A 17,759-nucleotide genomic window follows, 5' to 3' on the forward strand; every position below is an offset into this window, starting at 1 on the left:
TCAAAAAAATCTCTCTGCTTTGTAAAGAACATGGGAAATCTAGGATTTGATACTGTCAGCTAGAGTATTCATACTCTATTCAAGACAGACAGCTCTGAATACAGCTCTTCAGCTCAGGAGGGGAAACCACAGTCATCTGACATCTCTATGTATGCAACTGTCACAGCTCTGTGAGAAAGGATGTGTGGGAAAATCAGGGCTGGCAACACAGTGCATGTTCATACACGTACACCCCCCCCCATACACACAGCTCACACACAGGCATGCACAGCACACACAGTCACAGAGACCCACACACACACCCCCCATACCTCTACACCTACATGCACACCATACACACATATACAACAGAATCACACACACCTCACACACATGCGTGCACTACATGAGTCACACACATACACATAGCCCTACACACAGACACACACACACACACACACACACACACACACACAGTCATACACACCCCTCAAACACTTCAGTCCCAACACAAGCCCCAGCCCCACTGACCGTTCGTACAGCAGTATGGAATCGATCAAACAAGACAGACAATTATCAGGGGTATAAAAACAACTTCTACTTAAAAGAAAAAGACCATAAAACTGGGAAAGGTCTGCCAAATGAGAAACACAAGGAGAAATTAAAACGGGTAAGCCTAGGGAAACAAAGACTGAGAAAAAGAAACGTTGGAAGAACCAGTCAAGTTAGAGTTTTGGTCTCTGAAGAACATTCCTCAAAAACTGGGCTAACCCACTCTCATTAAGGAAGAACTGGCATCCTGTTGGGTTGGGGAAACACCGGTGTCCCCCTTTCTCTGTGTGAATAAAACCTACCGTGGGGCGCCTGGGTGGCTCAGTCGGTTAAGCGTCCGACTTCGGCTCAGGTCATGATCTCGCGGTTCTTGAGTTCAAGCCCCGTGTCAGGCTCTGTGCTGATGGCTCAGAGCCTGGAGCCTGTTTCAGATTCTGTGTCTCCCTGTCTCTCTGACCCTCCCCCGTTCATGCTGTGTGTCTCTCTGTCTCAAAAATAAATAAACGTTAAAAAAAAAAAATTTTAAACCTACTGTACAGATTTGCCAGCCATGTGCTACAGCAGCCACCAGAGGGCACCAGAAAGTTCTGTCACACATTCAATCAACAAATATTTTTTAAAGAGAAGTTCTTCAAGATTCGTGTTTCTATAAATACAAAAGGTTACCACGAGCCCCTTCTGCATCCAACACAGGTGTTTATTCTGGAACTCAACCTTTGCACACCAATAAACAACACACGAAGGAGGGAGAAGTCTTCCAACTTCTCAGAAGCCACAAAAAGGGGGCGCCTGGGTGGCTCGGTTAAGCGTCCGACTTCAGCCAGGTCACGATCTCGCGGTCCGTGAGTTTGAACCCCGCGTCAGGCTCTGGGCTGATGGCTCAGAGCCTGGAGCCTGTTTCCGATTCTGTGTCTCCCTCTCTCTCTGCCCCTCCCCCATTCATGCTCTGTCTCTCTCTGTCCCAAAAATAAATAAACGTTGAAAAAAAAAAAAAAAGCCACAAAAAGTATGCTCTGAATCATGTGATTTGAAGTGAAGAGAAACAACACACCCATGAAAAGCTCCTTCCTAGCCAGCGGGAGACAGAAATATCCAAAAATTCAATTTCATTCCCCGTTGTTCCCTATTTTCATTTTTCCTACATGTACTGAGTATCTGACGACTCTCTCTTTTATCCCACCCAACAAAGGAGTCCACAGAAGACACTGTCTCATCTCAGACCAACCTTGGTCAAGAACTAAGGAGATGGTGGCTGGCGCCCCCTGGTGGGAGGACTGGAGAACAGCGCCTCCTACCTGGCAAGAAGCAGGTAAAAGAGGCCCCACTCCACACCATCCTGCCGCTATCTCTTTCCTCCCCACTATTATCAGCTACTTTTGAAATTTGGGCACATCTCTTAGTTCTAATCTTATCCAAGGGAACCTTCCAACAAGCACTTCAGGTATCAACTGTGAAGGTGGCCCATATTCTTCAGAATTTGACTTGTGTTCCCAAATGTCATTACTAGGACTCATACTAGGAACCATGGCTTCACACATGGGGACCCAGTGGAGGCACAGGTTCGCCAAGGCAAAGGAAGCAATGGGGGACGGGACTGTTCTCAAAGAAATGCTTAAAAGGTGATGTCTGGCAGGTAAAATGTCATTCATCTTCCCACCATTATTTCATGCCCAAGCCTTCCTAGTTTTGTTTTCTCAAACCCCTATTTAAGAACAATTTGGATGTAGCCATAGAAACATAACATTTTGCAGTTGTTAGGAAAGCAAGACTCACAGACAAAAATAATTCAGCAAAGAAACCCAGGAGAGGCATTCTATCTGCTCTGTGTAAATGTAATACAGTATATGGGTATTTATCTATAGAATGGGCTGGACAATGTTTCTCAAACATTTACTTTCCTGAAACCATGTTATCACTAGGGAAAAAGCCATAAAACTTATTTTCTAGCAGATAACAGAAGCCGCTGCTAGTTAATGAGTTGCCTACATGGCAGACCCACTCTGGAAATGACTGGTAATTTTGTTTCTTCTGCTTCAGCCAGGTTCATTAGGCTTGAATCCCAGTGCTACCATTTACTACTAGCTCTGTGGCCTTAGTTTCTTAACTTTTCCCAGGCCTCAGTTTATTTATCTGTAAAATTCGGATAATAATATACCTCATGGGGTTTAGGAAAGGATTAAATGAGATAATTTTCAGTGGCTTCAGAATCTCTGATCCTTCTAACTTTAATGTATTGTATATATGTGTATTTTCATTTGGAAAAAGCCTACAAACATTTGATCATATAATCAAGGGATCTGTGATCCAAAGGAGTTTTAAGAGCTGCTGTTCTCAAGCAGAGCATCTTTATAAGATTCCTGGGGCTCCTGTCCTTATCAGTGACATATCATGCTGTCAGGCTTCTGTGGGGGCATGCAGTATGAGACAAGTGTATGGGTTATATTAGAAACAGAACTGGCCTGCTTTCAGAAAATAGCTAGGACTCTAAAGTTTCTATGTAATACTCCTAAATTTAAACAAGCCAAATATAATTTCTTTTGCCTACAACTGTTATTAATAGCATTTGTAGCAGACATACCATAAGATTGGTCAAGCCAAAACTGTACTATGTACAGGCAAAAAAAAAAAAAATTTATATCCACAGTATCCTTAACAGTGATAATATGAAAATGAAGAAGTGTCGACGTGAGGAATTCTCTTACTTTCCAAAGTTACCAAGTCTCTACAGGTAGAAGAGCAGGCGGATAAAGGACAAGTAGAGAATAGTGGTTAATCATTTGCAAATCCTTATAGAAATCTACAAGGGCTTTATATCATATCACCATGAAAAGGAAAGTCTAGATGGTCCACAGAAAGTGTATGTGTTACAAAACATGCAGATGACCTGAGAGTATTTGAAGGCACCACTGTTTCCATACAGGAAGCTAAACTGTTTAAAATGAAACCTTCAAGTGGACCCTAGATTGACCTATGTCAGTGTAAAATCTGTGAGAAAAGCTCTAGTATGGATGTTCTTTTTCTTTTTAACATTTATTTATTTTTGAGACAGAGAGAGACAGAGCATGAACGGGAGAAGGTCAGAGAGACAGGGAGACACAGAATCTGAAACAGGCTCCAGGCTCTGAGCTGTCAGCACAGAGCCCGATGCGGGGCTCGAACTCACGGACCGCGAGATCATGACCTGAGCCGAAGTCGGACGCCCAACCGACTGAGCCACCCAGGCGCCCCTGGATGTTCTTTTTTTCCCCAAGCTCCACATATTTTCCTCCATTCCCGAAATCATCTCCACCTGTTTGACTCTTCAGCAAATGTCCTGCCCTCGAATACTCAGATTTTAAACATTTAAAATAAGAATGGAAAGACCTTTTCACCATCTTTCCTTCTTCCCAGCTGCTGCAGCCATGAACATCAAGCTGTGGGGTTTCAGTGGGAGCAAGATGTACCCCAGACACGGGAGGCACCACAGCAAGACTGAGGGGAAGGTTTTCCAATTTGTTCATGCAAAATGTGAGTCGGCACTCCTTTCCACAGCAGATAAACTGGCCTCTCCTCTACAAGCACAAAAAGGGACACCTGGAAGACACTCAAAAGAAAAGAACTCACAGCTCAGTCAAATTTCAGAAGGCCATCACTGGTGCATCTCTTGCTAATATGATGGTCAGGAGGATCAGAAACCTGAAATTAGGAAGGCTCAATGAGAACAAACCATAGGGGCTGCCAAGGAAGCAAAAAAGGCTAATCAAGCACATAAAAAGGCAGCAATGGCTGCTGCTAAGCCTCCCACGAAGGCAGCACCTCAGTAAAAGACTGTGAAACCCATGAAGCTTTCTGCACCTTTAGTTGGTGGAAAATGCAAAGTTGGCAGATCAGATTTTTAAATAAACATCTATTAAAAAAATGAAAAGAGAAAAAGCATCAAGTGTTAAATAGAAGGAAAGAGAGGTTATACTCTAATACTCAATATTTTATTTATTTATTTGGCTAGTGTGGAGCCCAATGCGGGGCTTGAACTCACAACCCTGAGATCAACACATGAGCTGAAGTCAAGAGTCAGATACCTAACTGCCTCAGCCACCCAGACACCCCTAATACTCAATTTTTAAAATGCTATTACAATCTGCAGAAAAAGAAAGGATTAATGCAGGTCTTCCTCAATTTACAATGCAGTTATATCTTGATAAAGCCATTATAAATTGAAAATATCATAAGTTGAAAATGCATTTAGGGGCACCTGGGTGGCTCAATTGGTTAAGTATCTGACTCCTGATTTCAGCTTAAGTCATGGTCTCACAGTTCGTAGGATCAAGCCCAAGTCAAGCGCAGAGCCTGCTTGGGATGCTCTCTATCCCTCTATCTCTGCCCCTCCTGCTCTCTCTCTCTCTCAAAATAAACATTAAAAAAATGAAGAAAATTCATTTTATATGTCTAACATACCAAACACCATAGCTTAACCTAGTCCACCTCAAACGTGCAAAGAACACTTACACTAGCCTACAGTTGGGCAAAATCCTCTAACACAAAGCCCATTTTATAATAAAGCATTGAATGTCTCAAATGGCTCAGCTGGTTAAGTGTCCAACTCTTGATCTCAGCTCAGGTCTTGATCTCAGGGTTATGAGTTCAAGCCCCACACTGGGCTCTGCACTATGGAGCTACTGAAGGAAGGAAGGAAGGAAGGAAAGAAGAAAGATTACTAAATGTAATGTGGTATTCTGGATGGAATTCTGTAACAGAAAAAGGATAGCAGATAAAAGCTAAGGAAATCTTTATAAAGTATGGACTTTAGTTAATATATCAGCAACAGTTTCATTAACTATAACAAATGTACCATACAAATATGAGATGGTGATAGAGGAGATTGTGTGTGGCATCTACAGGAATTCTCAGTAAGTCAGCTGAATTTTTCTGTAAGCCTAAAACTGTTCTAAAATAAAAAGTTAATTTAAAAAATACCTCTCCAACAAAACAAAACAAAACAAAACAAAAATGGTGGAAAAGGGTTGCTAGATTTGTGTGACACAATTTTGTCACTCATTAGCTATGAGACCTTGGGCATGTTGTTTAATCTCTCTGTACCCTTTTCCTCATGTATAAAATAGGAATTGAAAATTATACCTGCCTAATAGGGTTATTTTGAGAATCATTTAAATAAATGCATGTAAGACATTAACATTTTCCTAGCACATAGCAAGCACTCAATAGATGTTAGCTGGCCTCATCATATAAAGAATCCTCACAAATAAATATGAAAAATTAATATCTCATTACAAAATTGACAAATAGAAAGAAATTTTAAAAATTACAGCTGGTTAGTAACATATAAGGGAAAAGTTCACTCTCATTGATAAGGACAAAAGAAATAAATAAATCAAAATTATATATTTTTTCTTACCAAACTGGCAAAGATTCAAACTGACAGTGCCCAGAACTGGAAAGGATGCTATAAGCATCTAGAAAGGACACTATACTGCTGGGGGGAGTGCAGTCAGTACTAGTTTTTTTGTTTGTTTGTTTATTTCTTTATTTTTGAGGGAGGGGGGCACGAACAGGGGAGGGATGGAGAGAGACAGACAGACAGAATCCCAAGCAGGCTCTGTGCTGTCAGCACAGAACCTGGCACAAGGCTTGATCCCACAAACTGTGAAATCATGACTTGAGCTGAAATCAAGAGTCTGACGCTTAACCAACTGAGCCACCCAGGCGCCCCTAATTGGTACTACTTTTGGGGGAATAATTTGACAATATGTGGTAATATATAACAAAACATTTAGAATGTTCACATTCTTTGATCCTGTGATTAAACTTCTAGGAATGTTTCCTAAGTTATTAACCAGAGATGTACAAAGAATTATAAGGATATTTATTAACTGTGTTATTTACATGAGCAAGAACAGTTACCAACCTAAATGTTAACCACTTAGGAAAGAATTGAATAAACTATGATACATGTAGATACTATACCATGTCAGTATAACGACAGAGAAATGTTAATAACATGAAGTCAAAAAAATCAGAATGTAAAACACAGTACAACCGCACTTTTGAAAAATATATTTACTGGAGAAAAAGAGACAGTAATAAAATATGCCAAGATATTAACAGTAATCTCTGGGTAATGAGATTGTGAGTGATTTATTTTCTTGACAGTTTTCTGTGTTTTCTAAATTTTCAGATTTTTAAAAATATACTTTATGATTATAAAAGAATATATGCTTCTAATAGAAAATCAGGAAAAAGGAAACATTTATATATGCTACTGAATAGCTAATAAACAAAAATGAAGACAGGGTAAGGGGTTGAAAAAGGAAACTCTAGTCCCCTGGATGTGCTGATGGGGTGGGCGGTGAGGTGCTGGGGAGAATCATAGGAAGTTGTGGTTTCCTGGAACCCCCCACCATTTGGTTGAGCCCCTCTGCAAGAATCCTTCTCCCCAGTCTCATCCAGGGCTGCCATGGTGGTTTGGCCAACCCCTCAGCTGAAAACTTCCATCTATGGCTCCTGAAATTAAGTCCAAACTCCCACATAAGCCACAAAGACCCCACACCCAGACTTTATCCACTTCTCCAGATTCACCATTTCCCGACGCCACCAGTCCATTCCACATACACCTTACCCCCAAATCCTCACCACTCCCCAGACATGGCAGGCTCCCCACACCACCAGGCCATGCTGCACACAGGCTTTCCTTGCACCTGGACTGCCCTTCCCTGACCCCCTCACCTAGCAACTCATTCATCCTTCAAGACTCCTTCCAGGGTCAGTTTCTTCTCTGCAAACAGGTGGGTTCCCTGATGCTCATCTCTCAGGACGTCTGACCCTCACAGTGATTCCACTTTCCTGCCTGCCTCTCAGGGGCTCCTGTCCACATCTAGGTCCTCTTTGGCTACACGGTGCCTGAGTGTCTGGCTCGGAGCAGGTTCTCAGCAGACATCATAGGGTGAAAAGTCTGGCTGGAGATGGGGAAGGCAGGGAAGGAGAATTTCTGGGACAGCATACTGCCACTGGAAGGCAGTCTAGCATTCTCTCAGGCAAGGCTGGCTGTCACAAGCCAAGAAGAAAAAGCCACAGAGAAAGAGAGAGAGATATTAAAACATACACACGCGTACACACATGTACACACACACATGTACACACACGCACACTACTTCAAGAAACCTCAAGCAGCTAAGACCATCTTGAAAAGGAAAAAAAGTTGAAGGACCATACTTCCTGTTTCAAACTTACTACAAAGTTACAATCATCTAAACGGTGTGTCGCCAGAGTAAGAATAGCCATATGAAAGCCCAGAAATAAAACCTCACATACATGGCCAACTGATTTTCAACAAGGGTACCAAAACCATTCAACCAGGAAAAGATACTCTTTTCAACAAATGGTGCCAGAAAAACTGGACCCACATTCACCCAAAAGAATGAAGGAGTCCTTACCTTATACTAGATGTAAAACTTACTCTCAAAATGGATACAAGACCTAAACTTAAGAGCTAAACTATAAAACTCTTAGAATAAGACATAGAACAAAATCCTCATGATGCTGGATTTGGTAATGATTTCTTGGATGCAACACCAAAAGCACACGCAATACAAGAAAGAGTAGTTAAGTTGGACTTCATTAAAATTAAGAACTTTTGTGCATCAAAGGATACTATCAACACAGTAAAAAGGCAACCCACATAATAGGAGAAAATGTTTGAAATGACATATATCCAAAGAACGCCTGTAACTCAAGAACAAGAAAACAAATAACTGGGGCACTTGGGTGGCTCAGTCAGTTAAGCATCTGACTTTGGCTCAGGTCGTGATCTCACAGTTCACGAGTTCGGGCCCCATATCTGGCTCTGTGCTGATAGCTCAGAGCCTGGACCCTGCTTCAGATTCTGTGTCTCACTCTTTCTCTGGCCCTCCCCGGCTCATGCTCTGTTTCTCTGTCTCTCTCTCTCTCTCTCAAAAATAAAAATAAAACATTAAAAAAAAAAAAAAAGGGAAAACAAACCTAATCCAAAACTGGACAAAGGACTTGAATAGACATTTCTCCAAAGAAGAGATACAAGTGGTCCATAAGCACATGAAAAGATGATCAATATCACTAATCACTAGGGAAATGCACAGCAAAACAAAATGAGATGCCACTTTACACTCATTAGGCTAGATATGAATTTTTAAAAAAAGAAGCAAAAAGAAAGTGTTGGGCGGATATGGAGAAACTGGAACCCTCCTGCATTGCTGGTGGGAATGTAAATGGTGACATACTGGGGAAAACCATTTGATGGTTCCTCAAAAAGTTAAACATAGAGGTACTGATCAATTCTGATCCTGGCATATACCCAAGAGAAATGAAAGGAGAGACTCAAACAGGTACCTGCACACTAACCCGCAGAGCAGAATTATTCACAACAGTCAAAAGGTGGAAGTGACCCAAGTGCCCATCAACAGACAAGTGCATAAATAGTATGTGGAGTATACATATCATGGAATATTATTCAGCCATAAAAAGGAATGAAATTCTGCCCCGCAATACAACAGGGATGAACCTTGAGGGCATTATGCTAAGTTAAGTAAGCCAGACACCAAAGGACAAAGGACAAATATTGAACGTTGCCAGTTACAGAAGGGACCTAGACTAGGCAGACAGAGACAGAATGCAGAATAAAGGTTACCAGGGGCAGGGGAGGGGAGGTTGAGGAGTTACTGTTTAATGGGTGCAGAGTTTCTGTCTGGGATGATGAAAAAGTCCTGGAAGTGGATAGTTGTGGTTATACAACATTGGGAAAGTACTTAATGCCACTGAGTTGTATGCTTATAAATGACTCAAATGGCGAATTTTATGTTATGTGTATTTTACCACAATTTAAAAAATGCAAACAAAACAACAACAACAAACCACCAAAAAACAAAACACACAGCCCACAAGAGCCAGAGTGAGCTTTCTCAGAAGATGGGTCTCCATGTTCCATGGCCATTTGGGATGCAAACAGTTCATTTCCTTGACCTTGGGTTAACAAATTCATGCACCCTGTGGCCCACTCTGCCTAGGAGCCAACTCAGACCTTAGAAAATCTGTTGCAAGCTCAGGACACCAGCAACTGAGCCTTCCCTGTTTTCCTTTTCTCTTCTTGATTTTTAATTTTTTTAATTTATTTTTTATTATTTTTTATTTTTTTAGAGAGCAAGAGAGAGCATGCACCAAGCAGGGGAGAGGGAGAGAGAGAATCCCAAGCAGGCTCCATGTTCAGTGTGAGCCCAACGCAGTGCTCAATCTTATGACAGTGAGATCAAGACCTGAGCTGAAATCAAGTCAGCTGCTCAGCTGACTGAGCCACCCAGTCAGCTTTTAACACTGAAACATGTACCAGCTTGGAGAAGCCACACTGAATGGAAAAGAGGGAAGAAACTGCGGAACAAAACTACACCTGAACCCCCTCGGAGTTTCAGTCCTAACAGACCAACTATCTTCCCTTTTAATGACTTTCAGAGAGAGATTTTTCTTCCCTTATTAACTGTTTACTATTTGAACTGCCCCCATGGTCTAGAAGTTGTGATAGCTAAGCTCAACATACACATACAAATAATCCCCTTGTCATGCAATTCAAACCATTTCCTTTTGTGCTGGCTGCACTGGAGATGGAGCCATTCAAACACGGGCATTTAAAAATTTTCTATAGCAATCGGGAACCTAAGTGTTTTTAAGGACAATATAAATCGCACTGGGTTTCGGAAACATAATTCTCAAAGTTCACTTATTTTGAGTTATATTTTCCTGTGTCTAAAACTTCAAAGCCAGTGCTTCCCTTTTCATGTCAGGGGCATCTGTCCCAAAGTGACTTGCCCGTCAAGGGGCACTTCAGTTTAATTGTTGCTGATTTCGCAGGTCACCAGAACCTTGTAGAAACCGCATCTGATTCACATGATCAGAAAGGTGCATGGGAAAAACACTCAAAACCTCAAACTCGTCCTGACTTTGCCAAAGTCCTATTCCATTACGATATATTCCAAATGCAAACAAAGGCTGGTCTAGAAATTTAATAAAAATTGACAGCAGGTTCATATCTTGCATTCCAGGCAGACAAGCTCAATGAGCAGTAAATGAATTAGTTACACACCATATTCCCTAATGAATAAGAGGCTTTGTTTATGTCATTGTTCAAATCTCTCCACAAATTACTTGTTCTTAGAAAACCCACCCTAGCCACATTTCAAAAAAAAAAAAAAAAAATCACCTAAGGAATCACTGATTTCAAATACTTCTCCAAAGTACCATATTCCCAAACACACGTCCATCCTCTTGATAGTGCATCTTTCTGGAAAATGGAAATTAACTGAGGAAAAAATTAACTTGAAAAAGTTATTGCCTTGTTGTTGAATTAGGACACAAGTCAATCTTCCCTTCAGAAAAGATGCTGCTTTTTTCAAAAATATACATCCCAAAGAACCTAGCATAGCATCTGGTTTATAGCTATATGTAAATGTACTCATAATAACTTAGGTATCGAGCCCTCAGTAAGTACCAGGCCCTGCACTAATAACAGACACCACTTCAAAAAGTAGTTATGAGGGGCGCCTCGGTGGCTCCATCAGTTAAGCGTCCGACTCTTGATTTCAGGTCAGGTCATGATCTCAACGTCGCAGGATGAAGCCTGGCACTGGGTTCCACACTGGGTGTCCAGCCTTCTTGATATTCTCTTTACCTCTCTCTCTCTCTCTGCCCCTCCCCCATGCTCGCTCTCTCTCTCAAAAAAAAGGTAGTTATGATTACTGCCATTTTATTTATTTTTTTTTTATTTTTTTTTTTCAACGTTTATTTATTTTTGGGACAGAGAGAGACAGAGCATGAACGGGGGAGGTGCAGAGAGAGAGGAAGACACAGAATCGGAAACAGGCTCCAGGCTCTGAGCCATCAGCCCAGAGCCCGACGCGGGGCTCGAACTCACGGACCGCGAGATCGTGACCTGGTTGAAGTCGGACGCTCAACCGACTGCGCCACCCAGGCGCCCCGATTACTGCCATTTTAAAGATGTAAAAATTTTACTCAACTGAAGAAATTAACTGTTTTCCAAAGCTTCCTAAACTAAGTAAGCGATCTAGCTGGAATTCTAACCTGAGTCTGCCTCAGTCCACAGCTTCTGTTCCTAATCACCATAATGTGCAGCCTCCCTGAATAAATGAAATGACATTTCCCCTACCATTTACCAAAGCAGCAGTTTTCTTTCTTTGGGTCTGGGGAAGGAAAACAGCTACAATTTTCAATAATAATCAGTATTGGGGAGGCTAGGTAGCTCAGCCAGTTTAGCGTCTGACTCTTGGTTTCCACTTAGGTCATGATCTCTTGGCTTCGTGGGTTGAGGCTTGAGATTCTCTCTCTCCCCCAGTCTGCTTCTCCCCCACTCACACTGTCTGTCTCTTTCAAAATAAATAAGCTTTAAACAAAATGTTCTTTAATGTTTTATTTATTTTTGAGAGAGTGCAAGCAGGGGAGGGGCAGAGAGAGAGAGACAGAGGATCTGAAGCAGGCTCTGTGCTGATAGCAGCAAGCCTGATGTGGGGCTTGAACTCCCAAGCCAGGAGATCATGACCCGAGCCAAAGTCAGACACTCAACTGACTGAGCCACCCAAGTGCCCCCCCAAATGTTCTTAATCATTAAAAATAATGAGTATTATCTTGGGGCTCCTGTGTGGCTCAGTTAAGCGTCCGATTCTTAATTTCAGCTCAGATCATGATTTCACAGTTGTGGGATCAAGCCCTGAGTGGGGCTGCACACTGAGGATTGAGCCTGGTTGGGATTCTCTCTCTCCCTCTCTCTCTCTCTGCTCCTCCTCCACTCACACACACTCTCTCTCAAAATAAATAAACATTAAAAATAATGACTATTATCTTAAAATCAGACATTTCTTTTCATGTACATCCATACTTCCTTATATTTCACAATACAGCTCTGTCACGAAATATTTATCTGGCTAATTTTAGCACTAGGTTAAATTATTCCAAAATATAAATTGTGAACATCCTGAAACATAATTTCCTCCTCAAAAGACAGATGTCAGCAGTAATGCTTTCCTTGTGAGATTTTCAAGTATTTATTTACTTATTTAAAAAAGGAACAATAGATTTTGAAAATGCAATTGAAAAGGCTTGAGTAGGAGAACTTCCTTAAGGTCAGTGTTATCCACGACAGCCATATGTCCGGCAGGAAATCTGCTGCCGAGTGACATTAACAATGAATCCCCCATTTTCTCAGACCCTGGAGACACTTGTGGCTTGTACATCTAAATAAGGCAGGGCTTGGACAAAGCATACTTTTAGCTTTTCATATTACAGGCATGGAATCTCATATTTCTAATCTTTGACCTGATGCATGCCAAGTCGTTTGTAGGCTGACTTCTTAAACAGAATCTGCACACTCTGATGAGACCAAATAATCCTATCACCAGCTACATGAGTTTCTGTGCTTTTTTTTTTTAATTTTTAAAAAGTTTTTATTTATTTTTGAGAGAGAGAGAGAGACAGACAGACAGACAGACAGACCATGAGCAGGAAAGGGTCAGAGAGAGAGGGAGACACAGAATCCGAAGTAGGCTCTAGGCTCCAAGCTGTCAGCACAGAGCCCAACACAGGGCTCCAAACCATGAACCAAGAGATCATGACCTAAGCCAAAGTCAGACGCTTAACTGACTGAGCCACCCAGGTCCCTGTGTGCTTCTTGATGTATTAAATTGGGCTATATTCCCAGGTGAAGATCAAAGATGGGCTTCTATCTTGATCATATTTAGGCAAGCTTTGCTAAATATCTAAAGTACACATAAGAACTTCATTGAAGAGAAAGATCCTCTATCTATCGCCAAGCCACTGGATAATCTAACAACTGAGAATCAAATTCCTCACCCTAACAACTGAACCTTACACAGAAAGTACTGAGTTCGGCATGCTACCAGTGAATGATCCCAATATTTACTTTCAAATTACACAGTAAACCCTGCCACATGTTCACAAAGATTAGTCAATTTTTATCCTTAGGTAAAACAATATATTGTTCAGAGATAAAACTATAACTTGTTTTTTGTACATACATGATTTTATAGCACCTTCAGAACAGCCTATCAAGTGGACATGGTTTTCATTCCCATTTTACAAATAAGGAAACAAACAGAGAGGTTAAGGAACAGATAAAAGATCTCCAGCTGTTAAGGAGCAGAGCCTAGAATTAAACCCAGGATTATGTGCTTCCAAAACTCTTAACTTCATCTCAATGTTACACTGCGTCTCATGTTTGTTTTTGAAAAAGGTTAAATCAACTTTGGCAATTTCCTTTTAGTAGGTACTAAGCATTGCTAATTCAGATTTCTGCCTTATTCAGGAAGAATTAAAGGAAAAAAAAAGTGGGATGCAGTCTGCCAGCTGAGACAAAAGTTTGCTTCCTAAGACAGCCCTAACTCTCCTGTGGGAGGCAGCTGCAGCAAGAGCTCTGGAGTCAGACAATGGGAGTCCACCACTTTCTAGCTGTGTGACCTTGAACAAGTCACTTAATCTCTCTGTCCTTCAGTTTTCTCATCAGTAAAACAAGGGCAGTAACAGAAACGAACTCAATGTTCTTGGGGGTTAAATAACTTAAAAGAATGTTTTTGCGCATTGTACATGCTTGTATTTAGAGGGTTTTTGCACATTTTACACGCTGGATAATTCTCAGCTCCTCATACGATTAATAAGCTGCCTGAACTAAGTTTAGTGTTCATACATAAACATCAGGAGGCACAACTAACATGCCTATTATTTAGATATTCAGAAAGCTACTTTGCCTTGAAAAGATGATCAAGGGCGCCCGGGTGGTTCAGTGGGTTAAGCCTGACTTTGCTCGGGTCATGATCTCACTGCTTGTGGGCTCCAGCCTGGCTTCAGGCTCGGTGCTGACAGCACCGAGCCTGGAGCCTACTTGGATTCTGTCTCCCTCTCTCTGCCCCTCCCCTGCTCGCACTCTCTCTCTCTCTCAAAAATAAATAAACATTAAAAAGAAAGGGAAAAAAAGATGATCAAAAGCCCTCCCATGGCACAGACTGTTGTATGTCAAGGCCCAGGGTATCCTTCTCAAACGAAATAGCTTTGTCACTGGCTGACTGAAAATACAGTATGAGTTCCTCTACATTACCTCACCTCCAAGTTACACACACGCTCCAAAATTAATTTTAAATGAAAAGGTTAACTATTGTTTGGGTTCTCAAGTAGTTAGCAACGCATCCTCTCTGGCGAGAAGCATGGCCACCTTGCAAACCGTGCAACTAATTTGCTCTAAATCACGTTCTCTAAAAGTGTTCCTTCGCAGCTTGCATTTCAGTTACTTGGTGTCCCCAATTGTTGTTGTCCCAGAACAAAAGCCTAATTGCTGCTGCTACAATACAGCCCTTTTTCTGAGATCATCATGAAGCCCTCGGAGCAAACAAGAGAGGGAGTTCTCATGAGCAGCAAGCACTGCATCCAAATTCCTGCACTCCTGCCAACACGAGCCAAATTATCGGAGACTCGAGCCCCTTTCTAATATCTACACTTCCCTGCAAATAGCTGTCTCGCGAATACTTCAGAGCCCTTTAGGACACATGTGTTTTCCTGCCCGGACGAGTTCGGAAAAACTCGGGGCCCCTTTCTCCCACCCGCGCAGCGTGAACAAGCGCCGGGCAGCAGCCCCGCCTGGGCGCGATTTTATCGCGGTGGGGTCGTGGCCTGGCGCCCCCGGGCCCCGCAGGGCGAGGCTCGGGACGGAACTTCCCACCAGGCCCAACCCGGAGCCCCCGGGCGCGGGCGGGAGCGCCACCTTCCCGGCCCCTGAGGGACCCGCGCCGTGCGCTCGCATCCCGGGCTGGCACGCAAACCCCCGAACGGCGGCCCCGCGGAGGGCTCAGGGACTCACGCGCTCTCTCGGGCTGTCGGGGGCCTCTCCCCGGCCGGCTCCCGGCCCCGCGGGCTCTGAGAGTGCGAGGCTCCCATGGCTCGGAGCTCTGCGCCCCGGCTGCGCCGGCCCGAGCTCCGCGGCGCGCCGGCTCGACCCGGACCCTGGGCGGGGAGGAGGCGGCGGGGCGGGGGAGGAAGGGTGGGGCGGAGGGGCGGGCGGGTGGTGTGGAGCCCTGCCTCAGGGTCCCGGCCGCCGGGAAAGCCGGCTAAAGGGCGTTGCTCGAGACGCCGCCAACTTCGCCGCCAATTGCAGGGCTCGGCCTGCGCCGCGGCTCGGGACGCACGCCCCGCGACGCCGCAGGGAGATGCTGAGCTGCCGGAGGGGCTCGGGTCGCGGGTTCCGCACTCCCAGCCGGGGAGCCGCTCGGCGGCAGAGGAAAACAGGTGGAGTGGGTGGGGGCCTGGGCGCGTCCCCGGGTCCCCACGGACAGGGAGACGTCGCTGTTTCTGCCTGCCCGGCCCGGGGCGCTCGGCGGCGTCTGGCTAGCCCCTGCTCGAAGCTAACAGGGAAGAGGCTCTGCGGGGAAGCACCGATAGGGGGCGGTGTGTGTCGGGATCCCGAGACCGAGGCTGCCTTTCCGCACGGCACCGCTCCCCCGCAGCAACTTCTTCGGAGACTGAGGCGGGGGCTGAGCTGTGCAGAAAAACGGGTTCATCCTGGTTGTGCCTCCGTCTAGCTGGGACACATAACTGCACCCTATGCGAGTCATCTGTAAAATGAGGTTGTATGTTCATTTTTACCTCTAATGTCCCTTCTGGTTCTGACATTCAGTTTAGAATGAATTCTCTTCCTAATGCTGTCTTAGGGAAAAATGCACCCTATCCCTCCCACTGCGCCTGTGACCCACCTAATGACACACCTAGTAACTCCCTTTGCATAATGTTTCATGCCCTTTCTCATCCATTCCCACCTCCTATATCCCTCCTCTCCAGCCATCTCTCCTCCATCCCAGAGTTTTGTTTTGTTTTAAAACAAAGATTGGAATGCCCTTTTGTGCTAACACCTATTTATCCTGCCAGACCAACTCATACCTTCCTTCTATAACTCTATCCTGCATCCTGATAGTACATCTTTTTTTGTTGTTTTGTTTTTTGGTTTTTGTTATTGCCGGTCTCTTTCACTAGAATGTAAACTCTGCGAAGACAGAGAATTTGTTTTTTCACTGTTGCCCCAGCACCGCCTGGTGCATAGTAGACATTAATAATTGTCGATAAATGCATTCATCCTATACTCATTTGATGTTTTCCTCCCCAGTGTTCCTACACCATGTGTTAATTCCTCTAACATACCACTTACCAATCTTATTTTATAATTATTTGTCTTTCCACTAGAATATGAGTTCTGTAATGACAAGAACCCTTTCTTATCTCTGTATGCAAGCTTAGTGCCTGGCACAGTGCCTCTATCCTGGCATATATACGATAAGTATTTGCTGAATGAATGAATGAGTGAGTGAGCGAGCCAGTGGCAACGCACACAGAATGGTGTTCAATATCAACTTAATTCTTGACTCGAAGCTGTAAGCAATGAAGATGTATGTGCCTACATTTTAATGTTTCTAGAAAGGGTTAGAAAACTCACACTAGAGACTTAATATTTACAATAGATCTCTCTCTCTTTTTTATGTCTAATTTTTATTTCCTGTTTATACATTATCTACACTCTACTATAGCCAGAGAGTTCCTAGAGTTCAGGATGCTGCCACACTGTAGGCATATACAAACAGAGTCTTTGGGGGTGGGAAAATAAACATTAATTAGTAAAAGTGTAGTGAGACTAGGAATTGAGACGGGGAGGGGAGGAGGATTTCAAATAGCTGTAGAAAAGTTGACTTTTGGCAGATGATTAAAAAAAAAAGCTCACATTCTTCACACATCCTGTCTGTAATACCTTGGCACTGAGATTGAAGTGCCACTGATAACACAAACATAACCCTGTCAGAGCTGTGGTCCCTTTCAGAGGAACACTCAGCCTCTCCTGGTAAGAAAGGTCTTTATTCCCAGTGGATCATTCTAAGGGAAAAATGGGAGGGGGGCGGGGGCGAAGCAACAGGCGGGACAGGGAAGGAGGGGAAAGCTTTCTTTCTACTGGGTAGACAAGATGGGCTGTTGGGAAAAGTTTTATTATCAGTGGAGAAAGGCACAGGGTAGCATCACTAAAATGGTTTAAAAGAAAAGGAAATATGTGACATCCACACCCTATTGTGATGCAGAGAAACCGAGACAATGAGGAGAAACAGTGTCTGCAAAATAATGTGAAAGTTTGTGTCTACTGGCAGGGCCCAGAGACATGGCCA

At 43.4% G+C, this 17,759-nt stretch overlaps 1 protein-coding gene and 1 pseudogene across 16 annotated transcripts in view; one reads left to right on the plus strand and one right to left on the minus strand.

Annotated features, from left to right (window-relative positions):
- TACC1 (transforming acidic coiled-coil containing protein 1) overlaps positions 1–17,759 on the minus strand; it is a 118,899-nt gene that overhangs the window by 73,303 nt on the left and 27,837 nt on the right. For 4 of the 16 annotated variants that reach the window (XM_045460036.1, XM_045460015.1, XM_045459998.1 and 1 more), the window contains exon 1: positions 15,422–15,661. The exons of 5 other annotated variants lie outside the window; for them this stretch is intronic. In XM_045460036.1, coding sequence (XP_045315992.1) covers positions 15,422–15,498 — 77 coding nt within the window. In that variant the 5' untranslated portion in view covers positions 15,499–15,661. Of the gene's footprint in view, positions 1–15,421; positions 15,662–17,759 lie in introns of those variants that run through there. 7 more of the 16 variants (XM_045460082.1, XM_045460005.1, XM_045460045.1 and 4 more) reach the window with 7 other exon arrangements.
- On the plus strand, positions 3,933–4,467 carry LOC123588837 (annotated as a pseudogene).

This window comes from Leopardus geoffroyi, chromosome B1, assembly GCF_018350155.1.
Source record: "Leopardus geoffroyi isolate Oge1 chromosome B1, O.geoffroyi_Oge1_pat1.0, whole genome shotgun sequence".
Classification (NCBI taxonomy): domain Eukaryota; kingdom Metazoa; phylum Chordata; class Mammalia; order Carnivora; family Felidae; genus Leopardus; species Leopardus geoffroyi.